Below are 23,344 nucleotides of genomic sequence, written 5' to 3'. Positions count from 1 at the left end.
CCAGAGGTTTATTCCATGGTTACAGAGGTCTGAACGTGAGCAACTGCTCCAACAGAACACCAACCGCATGGTCTGATCACCTTTCTAAGCTCAGGGACAGGGGGAGGGGAGGTACAGGTGAGCCACCAACCAGGTGAGAGGGGCGGGGTCTCAGGGGAAGATGACAGAGGGGCATCCTTTGAACTTGACCAACCACACCACGCCTTGCTGGAATGATAAGCCTGATTGACAGGACTCACTCAGCATGGGGGCAAGGGGGAAGGGAGAGAGGTATAGGCACACCTGGGAAAGTGACCTGGAAGTCTAAAATGGGACATTACAGCACACCGCAACAAAGGAGGATTTTGGAGTGGGAACGAGGAGGATTTTGGGGTTGGAATGAGGAGGATTTTGGCGCTGGAACAAGAAGGATTTTGGGGTTGGAACGAAGAGGATTTTGGGGCTGGAACAGAGAGAATTTTGGGGTTGGAACCGGGAGGATTTTGGAGTTGGAACGAGAAGGATTGTGGGTGTTGGAATAGGGATTTTGGGTTTGAAAAGTGCATTTCGGAGTTGGACATTCCTCCCCAAACCTCCCGGCCCTGCTGCTGCTGGGCTGCCCGAGCTGGGGACAGCGGAGCCACCGCGATGTCCCCAAGCGTCCCCGGCGCTCGCTGCAAAGGGAAAGCAAAACCCCCCAAAACACCCCAAAATTGCCCTCCCGGGGCGACTCAAATCAGTTCCCTGCGAGCTTTGGGGCGGAGGAGGAGGAGGAGAAGGAGGAGGAAGAGGAAGGAAGGAAGGAGCCGGGGCAGAGGAAGGAGCCGGGGCAGAGGAAGGAGCCGGGGCAGAGGAAGTCCCCGGAGGGCGCTCGCAGCCCCGAGGGGTCCCCGCTCCGCTCCGCGATGTCCCCGCTCGGGGGTCGCCGCTGTCCCCCCGCGCTGCTGGCGCTGCTGCTGGGCCTGGCCGGGAGCCGAGGTGAGGAGGGGGCGCGGGGGGACCGGGGGGGCTGCGGGAATTCGGGAATTCGGGAATTGCTGCGGGAATTCGGGAATTGCTGCGGGAATTGGGGAATTGCTGCGGGGATTCGGGAATTGCTGCGGGAAATTCGGGAATTGCTGCGGGGATTGGGGAATTGCTGCGGGAATTGGGGAATTGCTGCGGGGAAAAGCCGGAGCGGCGCTCGGGGGGATGGAGAGGGGCTGGCTGCGGCTTTGGGGGGATTCTCCTCGCTCCTCTCAAACCCCTTGTCCGGGCAGAGCCGAGCCGGGCCGGGCCGTGACGCGGGGCCGGTTCCCCTTCCTGGGCAGCTTTTGGGGTGCGGAGTTTGCCTGAAAGTCACGACTTCCCTGGCTCTGGTTTAGGATTCTGGGGATGTGAAAATCTGCCTGTGCCCCGCGCTGTGACCGAGGGAGGATCGCTGTGCCTGGTGCCGGAGAAGGAGCCCCAATGGAAGTGGACAGAGATGCACTGGGCGGTGAGAATGGATTCAGGAGTGCGGCAGCGGATCCTGACAGCCCCCAGGGATGGAAATGTCTCGTATTCCAGAGGTCCTTTCCATGGGAGGATGGAATTCCACCGGGGAAACTTCTCCCTGTGCATCTCCCCGGTTCGCAGGGATGATAACGGGGTCTATAACGCCCAGTTTGAGGGCAGGCCAGTGATTTCAGCCCAGTGCACCCGAGTGTCCGTGTGGGGTGAGTGCCCGTGTCCCTGTGTCCTCCTGTCCCTCTATCTCCTGTCCCTCTGTCCCTTTGTCCCCCTGTCCCCCTCTCTGTCCCCTCTCACCCCGCTGTCCCCGCAGACCCCGTCCCGCGGCCGGTGCTGAAATCCCAAATCCTGCAGCGGGATCGGGGCCGGTGCCACCTGTCCCTGCTCTGCTCCAGCCCCGGGAACGTCTCCTACAGCTGGGCCTGTGCCGGGGATGGCCCGGAGCCGGTCCCGGGGCAGATCCCGGGGCAGATCCCGGGGCAGATCCCGGGGCAGATCCCGGGGCAGATCCCGGACAGCCCCTCCCGGCTGCTCCGGAGCCTCCCCGAGGGCGCGGATCCCCAAATCTGCCTCTGCAACGTCAGCAACCCCGCGGGGTGGAGCGCGGCCCGCGCCGCCCTCACCTGCCCAGGTGAGCTCCCCGTGGGCCCGGGGGCGGGGCTGAGCATGCCGGGGTTTACAGGCCTTAAATGCGGAAAAAAATGGGGGAAATTTTGGAAAATATAAAAAAAATCATTTAAGGAGGTGTAAATAATATAATTTTAAATTTAACTTTTTTGTGTGCATTCTGTGTAAAAACTATAGTTATATGTATATTAATATCCATAATATTAATATATATATAATATTATTTATATCTATTAATATCCATAATATTAATATATATAAAATATTATTTATATCTATTAATATCTATAAAATATATAAATTAATATCTATAAAATATATATGTAATAGATATTTATATAATACACTTTTATATATAATGGATACTTATTTTTATATATAATATATACTCATTTTTCTATATAAATATACTTGTTTTATATATTAAATATATTATATATATATATATACTTCTTTTTATATCCTTAATGCATAATTATCTATAAAATTTTTATTCTATATAAGGCCAAACTATAAATTTAGAGATTCACGGAATTCTGGGGTGGTTTGGGTGGGAAGGGAACCCCAAATCCCAGCCCAGCTCCAGGATTTTGGGATTCTTTTCCAGTAATTCCAGGGAATTTCAGCCCCTGGAGACCGGTGGTCGTGGCTGTGGCCGAGGGGCTGATCCTGCTCCTCGTGGGCTTCTCCTGCTGGTGGAGGGAGAATTCCCGGGAAGGTTTGTCCGGAATGTGGGGGCAGGATCCCAAATCTGGGGGGTCTGACCACAAACCAGCCCTTGGAACCCCAAAATCTGGGTGTTCTGGAATCAAAAATCCCCAAAATGTCCTAAATCCGGCCCGTTTTCCTTGCAGGATAACAGAGGTTACAGGTGCTTCCCAAATCCCACCGGCCACCAGCGCCGCCAAAATTCCAGAATCCCCATTCCTATGGAATTCTTCTCCTGGGAACTCCAGCACCCACTGGGATCCATGGAATAGAAATATCCAGAAATTCGGGGTTTTCCCCCAAGATTCAACCCCCAGCTGCACCTCGGAGCGAAGATTTGGGGATGGAAAACTCCGGAAACTATGGATTTGGGATTGGGCAGGGGTGGGAATTCTGTGGGGATTTTAGGGTTTGGAAATCTGAGAATCCTTTTTATTAAATTTTTTTATTGGTGCAAATACAGCTGAGCTGCACAATAAACTTGTTTCATTAATTAGTTGGCTGATTAGAGGCTGAATTACACCTCGGGCACAGGAAGAGAGGGAATCCCCCAGATTCTCACCTTGGTTGTCTTCCCCCAAATCCAGGTCCAGCCTGGGAAACGTCTCCAGAATCCAGTTCCAAGGGATTTTTTAAATTCCAAGTTTATTTTCCTTTCCCTCCACCCCAATCCACGAGCTCGGACCGAGGGACACCTGAGACATTTTTGGGATGATAAAATCCTTCAGATCGGTGGGAAAGGATGGGAAGGGGGAAGTTTGGTGTGACCTGGCTCCTGCCACAGAGGGGTCGCCAAAATCCCTCATTCCTTGGGCCAAAATCCAGCGGATTTGGGATTTTTAACCCATTCCAGAGCTCAGGAAACAAACCCTTGTTCTTCCTCTTTGAAGTCCCTGTGGGTTCCCTTGGGAATTCAGGACCACGGGGATGAGATCCTGAAATTCGTCAGGGATGAGGTCGGAGTCCAAATCTCGACGGCCTTCCTGATGTCGCGGGTGTGACAATGACCATTCCAGGTTCCACAGGTGTGGGAATGACCATTTCTGGTTCCACAGGTCTGGGAATGACCATTCCAGGTTCCACAGGTGTGGGAATGACCATTCCAGGTTCCACAGGTGTGACAATGACCATTCCAGGTTCCACGGGTGTGACAATGACCATTCCAGGTTCCACGGGTCTGGGAATGACCATTCCAGGTTCCACAGGTCTGGGAATGACCATTCCAGGTTCCATGGGTGTGGGAATGACCATTCCTGGTTCTACGGGTGTGGGAATGACCATTCCTGGTGCCACAGGTGTGGGAATGACCATTCCAGGTTCCATAGGTGTGGGAATGACCATTCCTGGTTCCACGGGTCTGGGAATGACCATTTCTGGTTCCATAGGTGTGGGAATGACCATTCCAGGTTCCATAGGTGTGGGAATGACCATTCCTGGTTCCACAGGTCTGGGAATGACCATTCCTGGTTCCACAGGTCTGGGAATGACCATTCCCATTGGATCCTCCATCATTCCCAGCCCCAGGTGCATCCAGAGCCTCCCTCCCTTCTCCCACGGCTCCAGGATCCCGCTGGAATTTCTCCAAGCACAGCCTGGAGTTCCTTCCCTGTGTCCAGCCCTTGTTTGACCGTCCCACACCAGACACGCCGTTCATTCCAGAGAGTTGCCCCCAAATCCTCTGGGGTGCTCCCCAAAGGATTCCCCAGGATCCCTGAAGGATTCCCCCAGGATCCCCAAAGGATCCCCAGGATCAGCAGCGATTCCAGCCAGGAACGAATCCCAGGGAAGCTCTGGGGGTGCTCAGGGATCCCCAAAGGTTTCCCCCAGGATCAGAGGTGATTCCAGTTGGGAATGTAGATCCCAGGGAGGTTCAGGCCATGGGATGGGTCACGCTGGCATAAACCGTCGTGGGCTCCTTGGGGGGGACAAAAATGGGGACACAAAGGGATCACAAAATGGGGACACCAAGGGATCAGTGAGGTGGCTGGGTAGGGGGTGCCCCACAAAGGGGGGGTTGGGGATGTTCCCCTTACCTGGGACAGCGGGGGGCGTCCCCGCAGGTTTGGGGACACAGCCGGGGACCGGGGGGCTCCATTGGGGGTCGGGGGTGGCCCGGTGGCGGCGGCGTAGATGGTGGTGCAGGACGCGGGGGTGGCATTGGGGACGGTGCCTTTGGGCTTCTGAGGGAGGGGACAAAGGGTGGGCAGCGACCCGAGGGTCCCCACGGGGACCCCCTGGTCCTGCTGGATGTTTTCCGGACAGGATTGTGCCCAACGGGTCTCGGAAAAGGGGGAAAATCCCCAAGTTTGTCCCCAAAGCCACCGTGGGATGTTGGGCACTCAGCAAGTTGTGTCACTCGGCTTTATTCCCCCTTTTCTTCACCGTTTTCCCCTATTTTTCCCCTCACTTTTACCCTTTTCCCCCCTTATCCCCTTTTTCCCCCATTTTCCCCCGTTTTCCCCAATTCCCCCATTTTTCCCCATTTTCCCCCTCACCTGCACCCGCTGCACCTGGGCGTAGATGGTGGCGCTGGCCGGAGTGACCTGGGAGGGGTCCGGGGTGACCTGGGAGGGCTCTGGGTCACCTGTGGGGTGGGAGGGGTCACACAATCCCAGGATCAGCCAGGTTGGAAGAGAATTCCAAGGTCTCTGAGTCCGACCAGTGTCCGCTCCCCTCTTGGTCATCCCAAGGAATCTCCAGGAGTTCTCCCTGAGCCCCTTCCAAGCCCTTTTCCCTTTTCCAAGGGGAATTTCCCCAAATTTCCAGGCCTGGCACAGCTCGAGGCCGTTCCCTCTTGTTCTGGCTCCGTTCCCTGGGATCAGATCCCAAATCCCCCCTGGATCCCCCTTTTCTCCAGACTGAGCCCCCCCAGCTCCCTCAGGAATTCTCCTTCCAGGATTTTCTCTGCCAGGAACTGATCCTGGGTCTCTCAGAGCTAAGCTGGGAGAGGATCCCAGTGATCCCAGCAATCCCAGCAATCCCAGAGATCCCAGAGATCCCAGAGATCCCAGAGATCCCAGAGATCCCAGAGATCCCAGAGATCCCAGCAATCCCAGAGATCCCAGAGATCGAGATCCCAGTGATCCCAGTGATCCCAGTTATCCCAGTGATCCCAGAGATCCCAGTGATCCCAGCAATCCCAGCAATTCCAGAGATTCTAGAGATCCCAGTGATCCCATAGATCCCAGCAACCCCAGCAATCCCAGCAATCCCAGTGATCCCAGCAATCCCAGAAATCCCAGGAATCCCGGAGATCCCAGAGATCCCAGTCCCATCCCCTGTTCCTCAGGTGACCACCGGGGACCAATCACAGCCAGGGCTCGATGACCTCGGAATTCTTTCCCCACCTCTGGAATTTTGGGGGTCCCCACCCGCTCCAGGACCCCCCAAACTCACATTTGGCCGAGCGGGTGGCCCTGAAGGTGACAATGACCACGATCACGATGATGACGATGACACCGAGCACCACCAGAGGCACCAGGAGCTCGGTCCTCACCCCAGGGACACCTGGGACAGGAGGGGACACACAGGGGAAGTGGCCCCGGGTCACCCAGAGCCCTTTGTCACTTCTGTCACCTCATTTTTGTCATCTGTCACCTGATTTTGGGGGCTGATTTTTGTCACCTGTCACCTGATTTTGGGGCTGATCTCCATCACTTTCTCCCCTGACTTTGGGGCGGATTTTTCTCACCGCTGTACTCTAATTTTGGGCCTGAATTTGGTCACTTTGTCACCAGATTCGGAGGCTGATTTTGTCACCTCTGTCACCTGATTTGGGGTTGATTTGCTGCAGAACAGGAAGCAAAGGGCAGGAAATGCCTCTGAGCTCTCTTGATTTGCCTTATTTGAGATAAAAACCCACTGGGAGCTGGATGTGGGGTCGGAAAAAACCCTAAAATATCCCTGGTGGCTTTAAGGGGGCTCGAGGGACAGAAATATAGTGAAAGTTCAAAGAAATATCTCCAATATCTGTAAAAAATCTCCCGTCTAAAGGGGGATCCCATTAATCCACAGAAATATCTCAAATATCCATAGAAATCTCTCAAATTCCCCCACAAATCTCTCAAATTTCTGCCCAAATCCACCAAGTTCCCACCATCTGGATATCTCCAGAGCTGCCTTCCCACCCCACCACCCTCGGATTCTGAGGTTCTGGAATTCTGGGATTCTGAGATTCTGGGGTTCCAAAATTCTGTGATTCTGGGGTTCTGGAGTTCCAGGTTTCTGGGGTTCTGGGGTTCCAGGATTCCAGGATTATGGGGCTATGGGATTCGGGGATTCTGGGGTTCCAGGATTTTGGGGTTCTGAGATTATGGGATCCCAAGATTCTGGGATTCCAGGGTTCTGGATTTCCAGGATTCTGGGATTCCGGGATTCAGGAATTCTCTGATTCCAGAATTCCAGGATTCCATGATTCCAGGATTCTGGGGCTCTGGAATTCCAGGATTCTGGGGTTCCAGGATTCTGTGACTCCAGGATTCTGGGATTCCAGAATTTGGGATTCTGGGGTTCCAGGATTCCAGGATTATGGGGTTATGGGATTCAGGGATTCTGGGGTACCGGGGTTCAGGGATTTTGGGGTTCTGAGATTATGGGATCCCAAGATTCTGGGATTCCGGGATTCAGGAATTCTCTGATTCCAGAATTCCAGGATTCCATTATTCCAGGATTCTGGGACTATGGAATTCCAGGATTCTGGGACTATGGAATTCCAGGATTCTGGAGTTCTAGGATTCTGTGACTCCAGAATTCTGGGGTTCCAGGATTCTGTGACTCCAGGATTCTGGGGTTCCGGGATTCTGGGATTCTGTGACTCCAGGATTTGGGAGATTCTGGGTTTCTGGAATTCCAGGATTCCGTGATTCCAGGATTCTGGGGTTCTGGGATTCTGGGGTAATGGGGTTCCAGAATTCTGGGATTCCAGGGTTCCAGGGTTCTGGGATTCCAGATTTCCAGAATTCTGGACTCCCGGGGTTCAGGGATCCCGGCGCCTACCCCCGTGCAGGGATCCGCACTGGTCGGTGTCGAAGGTGGCGTTGTGGGAGCTGACGGGATTGCGGGCGGTGCAGACGCAGCCGAAGGCCGCGCTCCGCAGCGGGAACCGGAGCCTCAGGACGCTGCCGTTGGCCCGGCAGTGCGCCCCGGTGCCGTTGCTGTCCCGGCTGTCCCCGCCGTCCCCACTGTCCCAGCTGTAGGAAACCTCGTCCCCCCGCTCCGAGGAGCAGCCCAGCTCCAGCCAGCAGCTCCCGTTGGACGACTCCCGGCGCAGGATGCGGATGCTGGGAACGGCCACCGGCTCTGGGGAGAGACGGGAATGCCAGGATTTGGAATTGGAGGACATGGAGGTTGGTGGTTTCCACCTCCCTCATCCCAGAGCTGCTCCCAAAAGGCTGAGATCACCCAGGAAAAAATCCAGGAAAACAGCAGGAAATTCCAGGAAAAGGCTGGGGATGTCCAACAAAATCTCAGCTTTTTTTGCCGAGAGGTTCCGGCAAAAATGCTGAGATTGACCTCCAGCTCTGGAAAAAGGAGAAATGGAAATTCCAGGATTCTTTGGACATCAAAATGGACATTTCCATCCCCTTGACCACCACACACCTCCCAGACCTGTCCCCAAAATGCCAGAATCAACCAGGAAAAGGCCTGGAATATCCAGAAAAGGCCTGGAACATCCAAAAAAAAGCCTGGAACACTCAGGAAAGGTCTGGAACACCCAGGAAAAGCCTGAAGCATCCTGGAAAGGCCTGGAACATCCAGAAAAGCTCCGGAACATCCAGGAAAGGTCTGGAACACCCAGGAAAAGGCCGGGATCACCATCCTGGCGATTCCCAGGGGATTTTTTTACCAAGCACTTCCAGCTGGATCTGCCAGACCTCCTCGTCCGAGCCCCGGTAGACGCTGTACTCGTAGAGCCGCCCGTCATCCCGGCTGGTGTTGAGGATCTCCAGGGAAAAGTTCTCCCCCAAGCGCATCCGCTCCCGCTCGAACGCCGTGTGGTTCTCGCCCGAAATCCTCATCAGGAGTTTCTTCTTGAGCGGCTCCTCGGTGATTTTCTTCCAGGAGGCTTCCTTGGACTTCTCGGTGTGGTCCTGCAGGTTGCGGGGGACCCGCAGGATCGTCGGCTCCCCCAGAGCCCCCAGCTGCGTCACCCGGGCGCCGATCCCTGCGAAGAGGGGAGCGAGAAGGGTTGGGGCTCGCGGGGATCGTCCCCATCCCAATCCCGGAGGGATCCTCTGGGACTGGGGCAGGGGCGGCGCTGGATCCGGCCTGGGGAGACACAGGAGCCCAGATCTACGGGAGAAACCTCCAGGTCCAAGAGAGAGACCCCAAATCCAAGGGAGAGACCCCAAATCAAAGACAGAAACCCCCAGATCCAAATGTGAGACCCCAAATCCAAAGCTGAGACCCCAAATCCAAAGGAGAGACCTCAAATCTAAAGGTGAGACCCCCAAATCCAAAGGAGAGACACTAAATCCAAGGGAAACACCCCAAATCCAAGGGAAAGGCTTCAAATCCAAAGGTGAGACCCCGAATTGAAGGGAAAGACCCCAAATCCAAGGGAAAGACCCCAAATCCAAAGGGAAAAGCCCCAAATCCAAAGGTGAGACCCTAAATCCAAAGGAGAGATGCTAAATTCAAAGGGAAAGACCCCAAATCCAAAGGAGAGACCGCAAATCCAAAGGAGAGACCCCAAATCCAAGGGAAAGACCCCAAATCCAAAGGTGAGACCCTAAATCCAAAGGAAAGACCCCAAATCCAAAGAGGTCTCGTTCCCAGCTTCAAACATCCTGGAATTTTGGGAATTGCAGCCACCTGGGAGCAGGCTCGGGTACAAATCCCACATTTTCCTTCTGGTTGAGGTGGTCCCAGGTTGGGTTGTTTGGAAAAAATTGAGGGGTTTCATCTCCCACGGCCCGGGATTCCCGTGGGAGGATTTTTCCCCCAAACTCCCTTTGTTGTTTTTTATTTCAGGCCAATGATTCAGAATTTCCTCGATTTGGATTTTCCTCGACTCAGATTTTCCCTCATTTCTGGGCAAACAAATTTTGTTTTTGTAGGAAATTGTGAGAGGAGGAGAAGGAGGAGGAGGAGGAGCCAAATCTGGAGCCCCCAAAAGCACAGAAGGGTCCCCATTGTGCCACCCCCACTTTTCCCAAAGCCTTTTTTCCATGAGTTTTTGCCCAAAAAGGAAAGGAAAGAGGAAAGGAAGAAAAAGGGAAGAAAAAAAGAAGAAAAAGGAAGAAAAATGGAAGAAAAATGGAAGAAAAAAAGAAGAAAAAAGGAAGGAAAATGGAAGAAAAATGGAAGAAAAAAGGAAGGAAAATGGAAGAAAAATGGAAGAAAAAAGGAAGAAAAAAGGAAGAAAAAAGGAAGAAAAAAGGAAGAATAAAGGAAAAGGGAAACAACCTCATGCTGGTGGAACCTGGAATTTTGGCTGGAAGTCTGGAGGGAATTTTGGCTCTCCAGACCCCCCAAAAACAGGGATTGGCCCCATTTTCATGGAAGTTGTCCCATGGCAAAGGGTTGGGATCCTCAAGGTCCTTCCAGCCCAAACCATTCCATGATTTTATTCCTTGGGAATCTCCCAGCCGGTGGATCTGAGCCAATCCTCCGGGAATCTCCCTCTGGAACATCCCAACTCCCTCCAGCACTGAATGAATCCCTCAGGGCTCTCAGAACCCTGCTAAAATTCACCCAAATCCTTCACTTCTCCCGCTGAACTTTTTTCCATCACATTTGACTCCCCTCCTCCCTTTGGGAGACTTTTAGGGACACCCCTCCCACCCCACCTGGAGCACCTCCACCCCAAAGTCCCAAACCCCTTCAGATCCACCAAAAAAAAACCCAAAATCCATGAAAAACCACCCAAACCCCCAAAAATCAGTGAGGAAACCCCACATACCCCCAAGAGCGGCGAGGGTGAGGAGCAGCCGGAGCCAAGCCCCGGAGCCCATGCCGGGATCACGGAGCCTCCGCGGTTCCGGGGCTCGGAGCAGGTGCTGGCAGGAAGAGCTTCACCCCCAGCCCTCTCATTTCCTGTTTTTGGGGCCGATCGAGCTAAACCTTTGCCTTTTATCCCCTTCGGTCGGAAATTATTCAAAGCACGGAGGCTGTGCTCCGCGCCCCGGAGATGGAAGAGGAAAAAGCAGAAGGAAGCAGAGAACGGGTTTGGTTTTTCCGCCAGAGTTCCATCAGCCTGCTGAGGGGTCCTCAAACGGCTCTGAAAAAAAAGAGGAAAAATCCAGTTTTGGAGGAATTTCATGGAGTTTTCCCAGCTCTGGAGAGGTGGAAGCTCCAAAGCGATCCCACTAAGGGATGTGGGCAATTCCTTGGAGCATCCCAAAATCTGCTGCATCCCCCAGGGGTGGGACCGCCCAGAAAGGTGAGAAATCCCCAGATTTCCCGGGAAAATCCCAGCTTGGAGCTCCGTGGGATCCACAGGAGGAGGAGAAGGACGGGAGGTCCCGAAAACTCACCTGGGAGAAGCCAAATCCTCATTCTGGGTGGGTTTGGGTGGATTTGGGGTCAGCTGGGGATGGGGATGGTCCTTCCTGGTGGAAAGGCTGGGAAAGGCCGGGAAAATCCAGTCATGGATCTGCTGCTGGAAAATCCTGACTGGTTTTGGTGGAAAAGCTTTGAAATCCGAGGTTTTTGCCTTTTTCTTTCTCCAAATTTCGCCACTTTTCCCAATTTTCAGGGTGTGGATGGAGAGGGAATTCCAGGATCCCTGAGGCTGGAGAAGAGCTCTGGGATCCAACAATCCAAGATGTCACCAAGTCCCACCTTGCTGTTCCATGGACACCTCCAGGGATGAAAATTCCAGGATTTTAACCCAAACCAAATCCTGGGACTGGATCACATCCCGCTGCTCTCCAGGGACGCCCAACTCAGAGTTTTCCCCGAGGTTTTGCTGCCGGGAAATGATTTTTGAATGACAAAAAAAACCCAAAACCACCCAAAAAAACCCACCCGGAACCTCCTGGGAGGCTCCTCCTCCTTCCTTGCTCAGAAAGCACCTGATAGGTAAAAACCCAAAGCCACCATTTCTCAAAAATCAGACTTTTACAGAAAAAATACAGACGGGAAATCGCAGGATGAATTAATCCGGGAAAAACAGCGGTGGAGTCCTGGAAACTTCTGGAATGGGAGCTTGGAAGGATTTTGGCGTGGCAAAGTTGTTGGTCTTGGGGTGTTTGGGGCTATTTTGGGGTTATTTTTGGGGGTTTTGGGATGTTTTTAGAGGCACAAATCCCACCTGGAATTCCCACGGCCAGGCTGGATTTCTCCATGGATTTCTCCACCTGTTCAGCCCCCAGGTCCCAAAAGTAAATTTTTTAACCTGGAAATGGTCCAGAAAAGCCAAAAAATCCCCCCCAAAAACCCACAGTTTTCCCCACCTGGGATTGGCTGGCATCGGGCAGGGAAAAATTAATGAAGCGAAATCATCCAGAGGAAAATTCCTTTGGGGAAGCATTTTCGGGAACAAGGAACTAAAAATGGTGGGAAAAACCTCTTTTAAGTGGAAACAATGATCCCAAATCCTTTCTTCTCCCCATCAACTCATCCCGGAATTTTCTAGCTGGAAACTCAGCAGCAGGATGAATGTTTATTAATTTCCAGAGGTTTTTTTGACATCCTGGATTTTATAAGTGGAATAAAAGATTGAAATCTCCACATGGGAATGGACCAAGACCCCAGAAAAATATTTCCAAGGGGGGAAATTCACTGGAAAAATCAACTTTGGTGTTAAAATCATCACCCAAGGAGCAGGAATTGTCCCGAGCCGCTCCTCAGGTGGGGCTGGAATTTTCCAAGGAGGTCCCCGTGGACCCTTGGATGGTCCCAAGGAATCTTTGGGAATTTTTGCCCAAAGTAGAACTTTTTGGGATTTATGGAGGTGAAATCCTCGATTTTCCCCTTTTTTGGGCTGGGTTGGCGGAGCTGGAATTGTCCCAGACTTTTCCAGGTTTTTTATTTGAGGCTGAGGGATCATCTCTGTCATTCCCGAGGTTTCTTCCCACCCCGCTGGATCCGTGTCCCACCCTCCAGAGTCAAATCCCACTCTGGGGGACAAAAGAAGGGATTTTGTCCCCAAAAATGGGGCTGGGGGGAAACATCTCCGATCCCTGAGCCGTGGGATGTCCCAGGCCAGGGAAAAATCCAGAAAATCCCAAAGATGTGGTGTCCAGGATGGAATTAATTGGGAAATTATAAAATAAAATAAAATAAGATAAAATAAAATAAGATAAAATAAAATAAGATAAAATAAAATAAAATAAAATAAAATAAAATAAAATAAAATAAAATAAAATAAAATAAAATAAAATAAAATAAAATAAAATAAAATAAAATAAAATAAAATGTGGTGTCCAGGATGGAATTTAATGGGAAATTAAAATAAAATAAAACAAAATGTGGTGTCCAGGATGGGATTTAATGTGCAAAGAAACATTTGGGAAATCCAAAACCGACCCCAAGCCCTCCCTGGCAGGGAGCACCAGAGGCCATCCCAACAAAAGGGGGATCCCCCAAAATCCCAGGGAACCCCGGGAAAGGCTCAGATCGGGTCTCCCCACAGATTTGGGGATGAGGAAGAGGAGGATTTCCAGATGAACCCCAAACTGGACGATCCCGCTGATCCCGTTCCCTCGCGCGCCCGCGGTTTTTCCGCGCCCGGAGGATTTCGGGATCTTCATCCGCATCTTGGTCCCGTGGTGGTGGAAGGTGAGGAGGTGACCGGAGGTGCCGCCCGCGGGGTCCTCAAGCCACGGCGAGCAGGAGGAAGAGGAGGACGAGGTGTCCCAGGGCCACCAGGGCGTTGGGCGTGGTGTGGGTGGAGGATGAGGAGGATTCATCTGGAGGCAGATCCAGGAGCTCCAGGATGGTCCCAAATCCCTCCCCAAACCCAGGAGGGATCCAGGAGCTCCAGGATGGTCCCAAATCCCACCCCAAACCCAGGAGAGATCCAGGAGCTCCAGGATGGTCCCAAATCCCACCCCAAACCCAGGAGAGATCCAGGAGCTCCAGGATGGTCCCAAATCCCTCCCCAAACCCAGGAGAGATCCAGGAGCTCCAGGATGGTCCCAAATCCCACCCCAAACCCAGGAGAGATCCAGGAGCTCCAGGATGGTCCCAAATCCCACCCCAAACCCAGGAGGGATGCAGGAGCTCCAGGAGGGTCCCAAATCCCACCCCAAACCCAGGAGAGATCCAGGAGCTCCAGGATGGTCCCAAATCCCTCCCCAAACCCAGGAGGGATCCAGGAGCTCCAGGATGGTCCCAAATCCCTCCCAAACCCAGGAGGGATCCAGGAGCTCCAGGAGGGTCCCCAGATCCCACCCCAAAGCCAGGAGGGATCCAGGAGCTCCAGGAGGGTCCCAAATCCCACCCCAAACCCACGGGAGGAGGGAAAAGGGATCCCCCAGCCCTGGGACCCACCTTGGGACTGGGATCTGCTCCCAGAGATCATTTTGGGGGGCACAGGGACTCCCTGACCCCTCACAGACCGATTTTTTGGGTTCAGGGACCCATGGGGTCATTTTTAGGGTGTTGGGACCTCCAGAGTCCTTCTGGGGTCAGTTTTGGGGTTCAGGGATCTTCCAACACCACAGCAGAGTCAATTTTAGGGTGGAATCCAAAAATCAGGACAGAGGAATGGGCTCGAGCTGTGCCAGGGGAGGTTCAGGGTGGGAAATTTGGGGAAATTCCTCCTGGAAATGGGGAAAAGGCTTTGGAAGGGGCTCAGGGAGGTTCGGGGTGTCCATCCCTGGAGGTGTCTGAGGAACCCCTGGAGATCCCTCTGGATGGCCAGAAGGGGTCAGTCTCACGTTGGATGGCGTCAGCCCCAGGGAGGTTCGGGGTGTCCACCCCTGGAGGCGTCTGAGGAACCCCTGGAGATCCCTCTGGATGAGGGGTCAGCCCCACATTGGACCGACGACCTCGGAGCTCCTTCCCAACCCCAACAGTTCCATGGGATCGCTCTGAAAGTCCCCAGATCCCCCCCAAACCCCTCTGGGGACCCCCCAAAGGCCAGGCCAGCCCTGGCCGGGGCCGTGTCCGGCCGTGGCCGTACCTGTCCAGCTGCAGGGCCGCCGCAAGGTCAGCGAGGCGTTGCTGGAGGACACGGGGTTGCTGACCTTGCACACGTAGGTTTCCACCGCGGGGTTGATGGAGACCTCCAGGACGGGGCCCTGCTTCATCGGGGCCTTCTGGGGTGGGATCCACTCGTAGGTGACCCCTTGGAGGGCCACGGAGCAGCTCAGGGTGGTGTTGCACACCTGGGGGTCGCCGTTGGTGGTGGCCGTCACGTGGGGCTTGGGGACCAGGTCTGCAGGAGAGGCCAGGGTTGCACAGAGTCCCCATGGAGCTCTGGGACAGTGCCCAGGGTGGCACAGAGTCCCCATGGAGCTCTGGGACAGTGCCCAGGGTGGCACAGAGTCCCCATGGAGCTCTGGGACAACCCCCAGGATGTCACACTGTCCTCATGAGGTTCTTGGACAACCAGGATGGCACCAGGTCCTCCTGGAGCTGTGGGACAGTGCCCAGGGTGGCACAACGTCCCCATGGAGCTCTGGGACAACCCCCAAGATGTCGCGATGCCCCCATGAGGCTCTTGGACAACCAGGAAGTCACAAAGTCCCTGTGGGGCAGTGGGACATCCCCCAGGACACCACAATGTGCCCAAACCCCTGTGGAGCTCTGGGACAACCCCCAGGAAGTCACGACGCCCCCATGAGGCTCTTGGACAACCCCAGGGTCTCACAGCGTCCCTGTGGGACAGTGGGACAACCCCCAGGATGTCACAACATCCTCCTGGAGCTCCGAGATAATGCCCAGGCCATCACAATGTCCCCAGCACCCCCTGGGACAATTCTCTGTCCCCAGACTCGCCGTAGACCTTCAGCAGGACCCTCTGGATACTCTGGGACAATGTCCAGGACACCACAATGTCCCCAACCCACCCATGGGGCTCTGGGACAATCCCCTGTCCCCAGACTCACCGTAGATGCTCAGCAGGACCTTCTGGACACTCTGGGATGATCCCCAAACCCTCTGGAGTTCTGGGACAACCCCCAGGCCATCACAATGTCTCCAACTCCCCCTGGGACAATCCCCTGTCCCCAGACTCACCATAGACCCTCAGCAGGACCCTCTGGATGCTCTGGGACAATCCTCAAACCCTCCGTGGCACTCTGGGACAATCTCCTGTCCCCAGACTCACCGTAGATGCTCAGCTGGACCCTCTGGAGCTCTGGGACAATGCTCAGGACACCACAATGTCCCCAACCCACCCATGGGGCTCTGGGACGATTCCCTGTCCCCAGACTCACCATAGACCCTCAGCAGAACCTTCTGGAAGCTCTGGAACAACTCCCAGGCCATCACAATGTCCCCAGCACCCCCTGGGACAATCCCCTGTTCCCAGACTCACCGTAGACCCTCAGCAGGACCCTCTGGACACTCTGGGACAATGTCCAGGACACCACAATGTCCCCAACCCACCCATGGGGCTCTGGGACAATTCCCTGTCCCCAGACTCACCGTAGACCCTCAGCAGGACCCTCTGGACGCTCTCCCTGCCCGTGTCATCCTCCAGGTACAGCCGGAACTCGCCGCTGTCCCCGAGGCTCAGGTTGCTCATTCTGAGGATTCCGTTCTCCAGGAGCTCCAGGCGTCCCTCAAAGCGGGTCTGGGGGTACCTGGGCTGCTCCCCCCTCTTCAGGCTGGCGATCCTCAGTTTTTGCCATCGCCAGTGGATTTGGGAGTATTCTGAGGGATTTTGGGGCGTTTGGGGGTTCAGAAGTGCCACCCCGCCCACGGCTCCAGCCACCTCCAAGGGCTGGGGTTCTTGTGCCCGGGCTGCCAAAAAAAAATTGGGGATGGTGGAGTTGGGTTGGTCGTCCTTCCCCAGGTCTCATCCCACTTGGAATTCCAGACGCGTTCAAAATGGAAATAACTCAAATATTAAAAATAAACTTGAAATAACTCCGCCCTTTCTGGAGCCCTTTGCATGAAGAGGGGGCAGGACCAGAATTTTGAATTTTCCCGCCCCAAATTCCCAAAACTTTCCAATTTGTTGGGACTCCATGTGGGGACAGTCCATCCCCCCAGGGCGCGGTGGCTCCCGTTGGAGGGACCCGGTGGTGGCACCTTGTGGGGACAGGGTGGGTTCGCCACAAGGTCCCCAACTGTCCCCAAAGCCACATGGCCACCCCAGCCCCTCATCCAGCCCCGTACCTGGCGTGGTGAAGAGGAGGAAGAGGAGGAGGTTCAGCTCCAGCGCCGGCGCCATTTTCTGTCACCAGCGTCACCTCACCGAGGGTGGGACACGGCCGGACCCAGGGTGGGACACCCCTCGAGTTGGGACCCCCCTCACGGGGCAGCTGCTCCCCAAGGGCCCCCAAGGCTGGAACCCCCCAGACTCCCCAAAACCTGGGGCTGGGGGGGTTCTGAAAGCAGGCGGAGAAACCACGTGATGGAGGTTCCTGTTCCTCTTCCGGGCCCACAACCGCAGCTCGGGGTGGGACATGAGGCTATCAGGGCGCTACGAACGGCCCCTGAGACTCACAGAGACGCAGCCCCCCATGGATCCCCCAAATCCCCACCACAGGGACCCCAAAGCCCCTCAAATCCTCAACAAAAGCTACCCAGATCCCCCAAATCCATCAAATCCTCAACAAAAACCGCCTGGGACCCCTCAAAGTCCCTCAAATCCCCTCCAAAACCTACCCAGATCCCCCCAAATCCATAAAATCACCCTAAAATCTACCCAGGCTCCCCAAAATGCCTCAAATCTCCCCAAATCCATCCAGGACCACCCCAATGACCTGATGGTCAATGGGACACCGACCCCAAGGGTCACTGTGAGTGACCAGAGTGACCCCAAAGCCTGGAGGCAGCCAAGGGGGATTTGGGATCTGCCAGGGCGGATTTGGGATCTGATCCCAGGGAACGGGGCAGGACAGAGGCAACGGCCTCGAGCTGTGCCAGGGATGGAGATTTGGGATGGTTTTTCCATGGAAAAAGGGTTGGGAAGCGTCGGAAGGGGCTCAGGGAGGGCTGGATCCCCATCCCTGGAGGTGTCCAAGGAATCCCTTGGATGGCCACTGGATGGCCACTGGATGGCCACTGGATGGACACCAGATGGACACCAGATGGACACCAGATGACCACCAATGTCCAGGCGCGCTCGACCCCAGCTCCCTCCAGGGATTCTACCCCATCCCCGCGGGATTTCCCGGGGTCGCCGCTCCCGACGCCGCCGAGGAGGGGCCGGAATTCCACAATTCCACAATTCCAGCCCCGATTCCTCCCTCCCCCGCCCGGCCACACTCGGGCCACCCCCGCTGTCCCCTCGCTGTCCCCTGGCTGGGGACAAACGGCCCTCGGCGTCTTCCCACGGGCGGGGGACGGCGAGCAAAGTGGAACAAAGGGGAACAAAGGGGAACAAAGGGACCCCCGCGACCCCCGCCGCGCCCTGACCCACTTGGGGCCGGCCCGGGGCCGTCCCCGTCCCCTCCGGTGTCGCCTTGGCTGCGGTGACACCAAAACCGGGAGGGGAGGGACGGGAACGGCGATTGGAGGGCTGCGAATTAACCCCGGTATGCAAATGAGGGTCGTTAGAATAAATTAGAGCGCGCCGACGGAGGCATCCGCGCTCGTCCTTTGGGATGAGGAGGGGCTGGAGCTGCGATCCATCTCCCGAACCCCGCTGGTTTTCTGCTCCCCACACTCCAAAATCGCTGCTTTTAGGGGGAAAAAAGACCCCGGGTCACCACCAGCTGCCCCAAAATCCTGGGAAAACGGGGCTGTGCACTTTCCAGCCCCAAAAAGTTCCGCTGTTCAGCTGGAGAGGGGAAGTTCTGGGGTGACCTCACTGTGGCCTTGCAGGACCTGGGGGGGCTTCAGGACAAATGGAAGGAGAATTTTCACAGGAATTTTCCCCAGAAAAGGGGGAATGGGGTCCGGGGGACAGGGGGTGGGATTTGGGTGGGATTTTGGGGTGGAATTGTTCCCTGTGAGGGTTCCAGGTGATTCCATGGATTCCCCATCCCTGGGAGTGTCCAAGGCCAGGCTGGACCCACCTGGGATAGGGGATGGTCCCTGCCCATGGAACTGGGGTGGGATTTTTTGGGAATTTCAGGTTCCTTTCCACCCTAAACCATTTCAGGATTCCCTGGGCTGATTTAGATGGGATTTCAGGGATCAATCTTTCCCTCACTGAGGTTGTTCCACGGATTCTCCATCCCTGGGAGTGTCCAAGGCCAGGCTGGACAGGGCTTGGAGCAGTCTGGGCTGGTGGGAGCTGTCCCTACCCACGGGATGAGCTTCAAGGCCCCTTCCCACCCAAACCATTCCATGATTTGGGCTCAGCCTCGCTCCTCAGGGATGCCCTGGAGGCCCCAGCCCATGGACACCAATTCCATGGGCACCATGACATTCTCTGGGATAACGCTCTCCAGGCTGGTCCCCACTGAGCACCTGAGCCATTTGTCACACACGGCCACCATGACACTCTTGGTCCCACCCTCATCTTTCCTTGGGAACGGAGTTGGGCTCTGTTTTAAACGCCTCGAGTTTCCTCCTTTTTCCTTGAAAACAGAGTGGTTTTCTTTTAAACACCTCAGGTTTCTGTGTGAGAGTGAATTGTCCCTCCTTGATGTTTTATTTTCGTCACAAACCACATCCAAAGCCACCTCCCCTCCACCTCTATGCTGAAAAGCCACAAGGGCACTTCTTCTTCTTCCTCTTTCTGGCTCAAATTTTTGCCTGCTGGTGCCCCAAAATCCGCTCAATTTCTGGACATCCATGGATGTGTTTTGGATCCCTCATCTCGTCGCCTTCATGCTGCTCCACCAAACCAGTGAGTGCAAGGTCCCCTGGGAAGGAGATCTTGGGGTGGTTTTGGGGTTTTTGGGGTTTTTGGGTTCGAGGGATGGCTGGGAACACCAGAGCAGCTCCACAGGGTGGATTCATGCCCAGTGTTGGAATCCAGGGCTGCCATGGAGCTCCTGCTGGTAGCGGGCTGATGCCCATCTCTGTGTCCATCTCTGGTGCTCATCCCTGTGTCCATCTCTGGTGTCCATCTCTGGGGTCCATCTCTGGTGCCCATCTCTGTGTCCATCTCTGGTGTCCATCTCTGGGGTCCATCCCTGGTGTCCATCTCTGGTACCCATCTCTGTGTCCATCTCTGTGTCCATTTCTGGTGTCCATCCCTGGTACCCATCTCTGTGTCCATCTCTGGTGTCCACCTCTGATCCAACCTCTGCTCCAGATGTTCTCCAGACATCCTGCTCTGCCTTCAGCTCCTGCTCCTCTCCACGTTGCCTCCCTGGTTTTGGGGGTCTCATCCTGGGTTGTTTTCTGGCTGAAAAGAGGGAAATTGGGCAAGGTTCAGCCCTTGCCCGCTCTGAGGGGGGTTTATCGTGTGAACCATCCCGCGGTTTCGTTATTCCTGTGAGTTTATCTCCTCCAGCAGCTTTTTCTTTCCACGTGCTCCCCTGTCCATGTCCCAGGGGTGGCTGAGGCTGAGGGAGACAGAAATTCTGAGCCCGACCTCGGGGCTGGGCCAGGATCAGGTGCCTGTTAGGAAAACTGGGAAGGAGAACTCCATTCCTGGTATAAATGGGGTGGCACAGTTCATTGGAAATGGGAAGTTGCGAAAATAACAAAAACAGCTCCTTCCTCCTCAAATTGGTGACCCAAGGTCACACACCATGGTATGGCCGCTGGAGGGAAGGGATGGGTCCAGAGGGATCCTGGACCTTGTCCTGGGCTGATCCAAAGGAGTGTGGAAGGGGTCTCACCTCTGGAATGGTGAGATCCTACTGGGACTGGTGAGATCCAAACTGGAATGGTGGGAATCCACCTGGAATGGTGAGATCCCACATGCAATCTCCAGATCCCACCAGGTCTGGTGCCCCAAACATGAGAAATTAATGGAACTGTTGGAGCCAGTCCACGTTTCACAGGGGCCGTTTCCTGTGGCCACAGGGAGTGGTCAGCCTGGAGAAGCCGTGGTGGAGCTGCCCCACGCACCCCTGGCAGTGTCCAGGGCCAGGCTGTCTCCAGCTCCTCGTTCTCCTTTCCCTTTCAGCTCCCCTCCGGGCTCGGCCTGGGGGTGCCCTCGTGCTCTTCCTTCACCCAGGGACCCTTCCATGAGCCCCCCATGAGCCCTCAAAAACCCTCAGCCCTGATGGGCTTCATGCTCTGGGTTCTGCAACTTCATCCAACCTTGGTCCCACCATGATCCCAGCTTTTCATGCCACCTTCATTTCCCCTTTTCATCCCATCTTCAGCCCACCTTCATCCCTCCATTCCACCATGATCCCACCTTCATCCCAGCTTTTCATCCCACCTTTATCCCTCGACCCGTTCAACCCTCCTTCAACCGACCTCCATCCCACCTTCACGCCACTTTCATCCTGTCTCCATCCCACCCTGAGCCCACCTTCATCCTACATTCCCCCCACCTCCATCCCACCCCCATCTCAAGTTCTCTCCCCATTTTCTGTCCCCAGTGAGCGGCAGCAACGCCAAGGAGGTGATCAGGGCTGTGGGCAGGTCCGTGACCTTCCGCACCCGCAACACAGAGAGATACGTAGCACTCTGGAGTTTTGGGAATGAGCCCATAGTGGCTGTGAAATTTGAGGATCCTCCTCGACCCTTATTTTATAAAGAAGAATTCAAAACTCGTTTTGCCGTCTCCAAGAAGGGCCGCGCGCTCACCATCTCCCAGCTGAGGATGGAGGATGCCGGGACCTACTCTGTAACAATCAAGGGAAAAAGATCCACCTTCACCCTGCAGGTGTTCAGTAGGTGCTGTTAGTGCTGTTTTGGGGTGCTTCTAGTGCCGTTTTGGGGGTGCTGTTAGTGCTGTTTGGGGGTGCTTTCAGTGCTGTTTTGGGGGTGCTTTTAGTGCTGTTTTGGGTTTTTTACACTAAAAGAGACATTTGTGACACCGCGGTGCCCGCAGGGGAGCTGGCAGAGCCCACGGTGACCTGCGAGGCCCACAACTGCTCGGGTGGGAGCTGCAGCTCCTCCCTGCACTGCTCCACACCCAGCACCGGCCTCGGGAACGTCTCCTACACCTGGAGGGTGGGGGATCAGGACATGGACGGGAGCTCCGTGGTGCTGCTGGTGAACGAAACATCCCAGGATGGGCTGGAGCCGCTGACGTGCACGGCACGGAACCCCGTCAGCAATGAGAGCGTCACCATCACCAACCTCGGGGAGCTCTGCACAGGTGAGAGCCGGGGACAGGTGGGGAAAGGTGGGCCGGGCTGATCCCGATCTCCTGAGGAACATGGGAATGTTGGGGTTGGGGTGGGCTGATCCTGATCCCCTGAGAGCAGGAAAAGCTGGGATTTGGGTTTGGGATGGGCTGATCCTGATCCCCTGAGAGCAGGAAAAGCTGAGATTTGGGGCTGGGATGGGCTGATCCTGATCCCCTGAGAGCAGGAAAAGCTGAGATTTGGGGCTGGGATGGGCTGATCCTGATCCCCTGAGAGCAGGAAAAGCTGAGATTTGGGGCTGGGATGGGCTGATCCTGATCCCCTGAGAGCGCCGCCTCTGCCCTGGCTTGGAGTGAGATCCCCTGGAATGAGGGATCAGGGCGGGATTTGAGGCCAAATCCCCTCTGCCCCAATGCCAGGAAGAGCCAGATTTATTTCGGGATCTTCTTCCTTTTCCAGGCGCCCGCTCCAGCAGCTGGATCAGGATCGGCGTCGTGGCCGGGGTTGAAATCGCGTCGCTTTTATCGATTTTCCTTGTGTCCTACTGTAAATCCAGAGGTGAGCATGGAAAACCATCCCTGGGGCCCTGGGGAGCAGGAGGTGGGACCTGGAAGGGGGACAGAGTCAGGGTGGGGTGGATTTGGGCAGATTTGGGTGGATTTGGGTGGATTTGGGGTGGATTTGGGGTTCTGATTTGGGGTGGATTTGAGGCTGGATTTGAGGCTGATTTGGGGTGGATTTGGGGCATATTTGGGGCTCTCCTGACTTTATCTTGACAGGTTTTTAGCTGGACGAGAGCCCAGGGATTGGTTCCCTGTGGGGCGGAGCCAATCCGCTGGTGAGGTCTGAAGAGCCAATCACCTGGCTGGATTTGCAGATTGACACCACGGGGAGGAGTTGACCACGCCTCTGTGGAAAAGCAGATTTTTGACAAACCAACAAAGCCCAAGAAAATCTCTTTTTCCTCTGGCCTGGGGACGGGTTACTGACCGGCTCCATGCGGCCAGGTTGGCATGGGGCCACCAGGACTGTCCATGGGGCCAGCATTGGAGGTGGCCCCAAAATCCAGAGTGACCACGAGGCCGAGATTGTCCGGCCAAAATCCTCACGGCCGGACCATGCAACCACGGCTGTCTTGCAATGGACTTTGTTCATTTCATGGAAATTACAATTAAAATTAAAATTAAAAGCCAGGAAATAATGGTTTCTTGTGGAGACGTCTCCATGGCATGGCAGGAGAGACTCGTCTACCCAAGAGAATGAAGAAAGGATATTTTGAGTTTATAAATTGACTGAAAGTTCCA

General features: G+C 54.9%; 4 protein-coding genes across 4 annotated transcripts; 2 read left to right on the top strand and 2 right to left on the bottom strand.

The window, feature by feature from the left end:
• The first annotated feature begins 782 nt into the window (after positions 1-782).
• On the top strand, positions 783-3,245 carry LOC132085083 (uncharacterized). The gene is made up of 5 exons (XM_059490451.1): positions 783-957; positions 1,344-1,676; positions 1,784-2,101; positions 2,705-2,815; positions 2,952-3,245. The coding sequence occupies exons 1-5, from the start codon at positions 885-887 to the stop codon at positions 2,954-2,956; spliced, it is 840 nt and encodes a 279-aa protein (XP_059346434.1). The 5' UTR covers positions 783-884; the 3' UTR covers positions 2,957-3,245.
• Positions 3,246-3,311: 66 nt separating this feature from the next.
• On the bottom strand, positions 3,312-10,760 carry LOC132085084 (signaling lymphocytic activation molecule-like). The gene is made up of 7 exons (XM_059490452.1): positions 10,700-10,760; positions 8,651-8,968; positions 7,801-8,103; positions 6,202-6,312; positions 5,301-5,389; positions 4,839-4,985; positions 3,312-4,720 (listed from the first exon to the last, which is right to left on the bottom strand). Exons 1-7 carry the CDS (start codon positions 10,758-10,760, stop codon positions 4,676-4,678), a joined length of 1,074 nt encoding a protein of 357 aa, XP_059346435.1. The 3' UTR covers positions 3,312-4,675.
• Positions 10,761-13,219: 2,459 nt separating this feature from the next.
• LOC132085091 (CD48 antigen-like) lies at positions 13,220-17,263 on the bottom strand. The gene is made up of 4 exons (XM_059490460.1): positions 17,044-17,263; positions 16,348-16,665; positions 14,879-15,133; positions 13,220-13,661 (listed from the first exon to the last, which is right to left on the bottom strand). The coding sequence occupies exons 1-4, from the start codon at positions 17,096-17,098 to the stop codon at positions 13,567-13,569; spliced, it is 723 nt and encodes a 240-aa protein (XP_059346443.1). The 5' UTR covers positions 17,099-17,263; the 3' UTR covers positions 13,220-13,566.
• A 708-nt stretch (positions 17,264-17,971) lies between these two features.
• Positions 17,972-23,199, top strand: LOC132084770 (T-lymphocyte surface antigen Ly-9-like). Its single transcript, XM_059490022.1, has 5 exons — positions 17,972-18,407; positions 21,327-21,620; positions 21,782-22,051; positions 22,500-22,598; positions 22,820-23,199. Exons 1-5 carry the CDS (start codon positions 17,972-17,974, stop codon positions 22,825-22,827), a joined length of 1,107 nt encoding a protein of 368 aa, XP_059346005.1. The 3' UTR covers positions 22,828-23,199.
• The last annotated feature ends 145 nt before the right edge of the window (positions 23,200-23,344 follow it).

This window comes from Ammospiza nelsoni, chromosome 28 (genome assembly GCF_027579445.1).
Source record: "Ammospiza nelsoni isolate bAmmNel1 chromosome 28, bAmmNel1.pri, whole genome shotgun sequence".
Taxonomy (NCBI): domain Eukaryota; kingdom Metazoa; phylum Chordata; class Aves; order Passeriformes; family Passerellidae; genus Ammospiza; species Ammospiza nelsoni.
Note: the sequence above shows the minus strand (reverse complement) of the source record. Positions and strands in the feature narration are given on the sequence as shown.

Bases quoted from the DNA above. Each gene is read 5' to 3' on its own strand.
- LOC132085091 (XM_059490460.1), bottom strand. From the start codon at position 17,098: ATGGCGCCGGCGCTGGAGCTGAACCTCCTCCTCTTCCTCCTCTTCACC. The intron at 16,666-17,043 runs GTACGGGGCTGG...TTTTTTTGGCAG, and splicing joins CCTCCTCTTCACCACGCCAG to CCCGGGCACAAGAACCCCAG. The intron at 13,662-14,878 runs GTACGGCCACGG...ATCTGCCTCCAG, and splicing joins GCGGCCCTGCAGCTGGACAG to ATGAATCCTCCTCATCCTCC.
- LOC132084770 (XM_059490022.1), top strand. From the start codon at position 17,972: ATGACCACCAATGTCCAGGCGCGCTCGACCCCAGCTCCCTCCAGGGAT. The intron at 18,408-21,326 runs GTATGCAAATGA...TTCTGTCCCCAG, and splicing joins AGGGCTGCGAATTAACCCCG to TGAGCGGCAGCAACGCCAAG. The intron at 22,052-22,499 runs GTGAGAGCCGGG...TTCCTTTTCCAG, and splicing joins CCTCGGGGAGCTCTGCACAG to GCGCCCGCTCCAGCAGCTGG.
- LOC132085084 (XM_059490452.1), bottom strand. From the start codon at position 10,760: ATGGGCTCCGGGGCTTGGCTCCGGCTGCTCCTCACCCTCGCCGCTCTT. The intron at 8,969-10,699 runs GTTTCCTCACTG...CCCTCTTCGCAG, and splicing joins CGCTCTTGGGGGTATGTGGG to GGATCGGCGCCCGGGTGACG. The intron at 5,390-6,201 runs GTGAGTTTGGGG...CCCACCCCACAG, and splicing joins GGCCACCCGCTCGGCCAAAT to GTGACCCAGAGCCCTCCCAG.
- LOC132085083 (XM_059490451.1), top strand. From the start codon at position 885: ATGTCCCCGCTCGGGGGTCGCCGCTGTCCCCCCGCGCTGCTGGCGCTG. The intron at 958-1,343 runs GTGAGGAGGGGG...GCTCTGGTTTAG, and splicing joins GGGCCTGGCCGGGAGCCGAG to GATTCTGGGGATGTGAAAAT. The intron at 2,102-2,704 runs GTGAGCTCCCCG...ATTCTTTTCCAG, and splicing joins CGCCGCCCTCACCTGCCCAG to TAATTCCAGGGAATTTCAGC.